This window comes from Egretta garzetta, unplaced genomic scaffold, assembly GCF_000687185.1.
Source record: "Egretta garzetta isolate BGI_Z169 unplaced genomic scaffold, ASM68718v1 scaffold270, whole genome shotgun sequence".
Taxonomy (NCBI): domain Eukaryota; kingdom Metazoa; phylum Chordata; class Aves; order Pelecaniformes; family Ardeidae; genus Egretta; species Egretta garzetta.
In genome coordinates, this window is record NW_009258274.1 from 1,120,206 (window position 1) to 1,123,582 (window position 3,377).

The 3,377-nt window shown below is 53.7% G+C and overlaps 1 protein-coding gene across 1 annotated transcript in view; it reads left to right on the forward strand.

Moving 5' to 3' along the window:
- RPS14 (ribosomal protein S14) overlaps positions 1 to 1,568 on the forward strand; it is a 2,898-nt gene extending 1,330 nt beyond the window's left edge. The window contains 3 exon segments of the mRNA XM_009635489.2: positions 1 to 140; positions 635 to 711; positions 1,456 to 1,568. The exon segment at positions 1 to 140 is cut by the window's left edge and continues 12 nt beyond it. Of these exon segments, the coding sequence (XP_009633784.1) occupies positions 1 to 140; positions 635 to 711; positions 1,456 to 1,523 (285 nt within the window). The 3' untranslated portion in view covers positions 1,524 to 1,568.
- The last annotated feature ends 1,809 nt before the right edge of the window (positions 1,569 to 3,377 follow it).

Genomic DNA, 3,377 nt, shown 5'->3' on the forward strand with positions numbered 1-3,377 from the left:
GGTGGCATGAAGGTGAAGGCGGACAGAGATGAGTCTTCTCCCTACGCAGCTATGCTGGCAGCCCAGGATGTTGCCCAGAGGTGCAAGGAACTGGGCATCACTGCCCTGCACATCAAGCTGCGTGCTACCGGTGGAAACAGGTACATTGGAGGGGCTGGGCCCCAGCATTCCTGGAGGATGTGTCCAGCCTTAAACCATGCCAGATTGCACTGCATCCCTTCTTTGCACTGCCTCGGTTGGGGACGTAGATGCACCCTGGGAATTTGACTTTAAACTTGACCTGGAGGGCATCTGTTGCGTTGTGTGGTGACTGGCTGGCGTGGTCATCTCTCGCTGGGCATCTGGAACCTGCTCTGAATGGGCGTCTTCAACTGGAGCCGGGGAGTGCTCTTATTTATTGATCCGGTAGCGGATGGGGAGGTGCTGTTGACTTGAGGATGCTTTGCCTTGGAATGACGGTGAAGTGCGTGTCTGGTGTGTGAATGGCGTGGGTCTGGGGATGGGAGGAGGGTGAGTTCGGGAATCTGGACGTTTTGGGGTGGGGAAACTGATTTTTAACACTGTCAGTTGTTTGTGAACTGTGTTGAACTTCAGAATCATTTAAAGGATTATGGGTTCTGGTTCTCTCCTCCAGGACCAAGACTCCTGGACCTGGTGCCCAGTCAGCCCTGAGAGCTCTGGCCCGATCCGGAATGAAGATCGGCCGCATTGGTGAGCGATGGAGAAAGGGATAACTGGATGCGTTATGTCATTGTATGTCGATGCAGAGCCTTGCTACCTCAAAAAGTCAGTTTTGAGGGATTATTTAGTAAAAGGAGCTCTGTAGGCACTTACGCCGCTTGGAATGGCGGCTTGACTCTGGGATGTTCTGCTTGGCCTCTGTCAGATGCTGCTGTAGGTATGATTTAATTTGAACAGATTCTTAAATTGAAGGCTCACCAGGAGGTGGCATGAGCAGGCTTCAGAAACCAAGCTCTATCTGCGCCACAGGCCCTGGCTGTACAGCAGGGTGGTGATGCCCCTCTGACGTAAAGGCGTTTCTGCCAGAGCCGCTCAGTCCCTAGAAATGCTGTGTTGGTCTCGGTTTAAGACTGACTGGGCAATGGTGGAGATCCTCCAACTGTTTGAGGGACAGTCCCAAGCTTTCTAGGGCAGTCAGAAGCAGCGGTGGTGTTGGCCGCTGAGTTACATCACGTTCCCTCTGCTTCTTTGGAAACGTTGTGGCTGCTTGGCTTAAGTGGGATGGGAGATGGGCATTTTTGCTTCCGAAGCATTAAAAGCCCTGGTGTGTTCCCAGATTTCTGAACTCCCACGGAGCGTTCGTTCTGCCTGTGCCTGGCTCCTGCGGTGGCTGACTGTCGGGGTGACTGCTGGGCTTGGGTGGCGGTGCCCGGTTGGTGTCTTGGGGTACTTCTGGAAGGTAACAGTGCATTTTGGGTTTTTTTGTCCCTGCAGAGGATGTCACCCCCATCCCCTCTGACAGCACTCGCAGAAAGGGTGGTCGCCGTGGACGTCGCCTGTAAACAACGCTGCACCTTTCGTCATTAAAGCTCTCTTTTAAACCTCTTTTCCGCTGTGTGTTTTCTCGCTGAGGCATGCTGGGAAGCTGAGTGGCTTCAGCTCAGGTACATCCCCCAGCAGTTCACCCTCCCGAGCTGGGCTCCTGGTTCGGGTTGGGGTTGTTGTCAGTACTGCTGCACCAGTGGTGCTTTTTGATACAGAAAAGCTTCTGAAGCGCTGCAATTGCAGCTCCCTCAGCTGCTCTCATGTTACATTTATCCTGCCAGAGGTATTTTAAGAAAAATGGCTCCTCGCTTCGTCACACCCTGCTTCTGCACTGATGTTTGCCCTCCACAGAAGGTGCTGCCGTCACCTGGAATAAATGCCCCTTTCTGCCTTTGCCAATGTTCTCTTCCTGGCTCTCCAGGCTTTGAAATCGCTCCCGTTTCTGTCACTTCCTTGGCTGTAGCGGGATTTTAGACCAGGAGAAGATCCGTGGGCATACAGTACTTGAGGTGTAGTTCAAGGTAGCCAGGTTTTGTGTGCTTGTGGTGTTGAGGTTCTTTATGCTTGTGGGTAAGATAGCCGTGGCTCCTACAGCTCGAGGGATGAAATTGTCCAGATTCCTCCTGTGGAATGCTGGCTGGAGCCCTCCTACAGCGTAGCGCCTGTTGCGACGTGGGTCTGCTTTGTGCTCTCCTGTCACCTCCCCAGCAACGCGGCGGGCGGGCGGTAGGAGCTGGTTGTAGAGGCAGGGCTCACCCCTCGCCCTCGGCTGCGGTAGGAGCTGGTTGTAGAGGCAGCTACACCTCGTCGTGCTGTGCTGCCACTGCGGTGGGCGAGTGAGCTCAGCTGGAGCTGGTGAAAGGATTGTCCAGGAGCCCTTGTGGTCGGGCTTAAGTGATGGTTACTTGTCGGAGCTGGTTGAAAAACCTTTGGGTTTTTGGCGTGGTTATGTGGCTGATAGGATTAGTCTTTGATGGTGCGTGACCTACAAGATGAAGGGGGAAGGCGATGTTCTGGTGTCCTGGGCTCTTGGAAGAGGGCTGCCTCCGGATCCCAAGGCTCAAGAACCTCACTGCTTCCACGTGGCCTCCTTCCCACACCTCTGCATCTCAAAATGCTCCGTGGGGGATTCCTTCGCCTGCCCGCTCCTGAGCCTCCCTCCCTGCAGGGGCTGGGGGTGCTGTGGGAGCCACACCGCTCTCAAAGCGGGCTCTGTTCTGGTAGAGCTGCTCAGCTTGGATGGGATCTGGGGCCCGTTGCTCCTCTCAAGCTTGTCTTTGGTTGTCGAGTGCTAGCTCTCACCTGGTAAAAGGGACGAGTTTCACAGCGGAAGAAACCAGGCTGGCTGCAATGAAGCCATGGTGTGTCTTTGGTGTCTGTAGTGAAACCTCGTGGATGCTTGTGGTTTCAAAGTGAGTGGTGATCTCCTGGAGGTGTCCCTGCTGCGGGAGAAGAAAGCTGGGCTTGCGAGCAAGCTCGCTGCTGCTGGGTTTTCTGCAAGCTGTTGCTTAATACATCACTTCCCCTTTCTGTGGAAAACAATCTCTGCCTGGACAGATGCTCCAAAGCCAGCATTTCCCTTGGCGCAGCTGTAGTGTTTTACATGTAATTTTATATGTGGCTGTGGAAAACTCCAGAACAAACTTCCCTTACTCTCTTAAAAGCGCGCTCTTTGCTGTTCAAATTACTGCTTTCCTGTACGTGAAGCGTGCTTTGAACTCTGGAGAAGGTGCTGAAAACCCGAAACGGGCAGCGGCTGAGCCAACGTGGAGCTGAATGGAGGAGGGGACAGGGCAGAGGCACGAAGGTGGGGAGTGGTGCTAACAGCTTTAGTCAATTTTTTTATTATTTTTTTTTTTTCCCTTTACTTG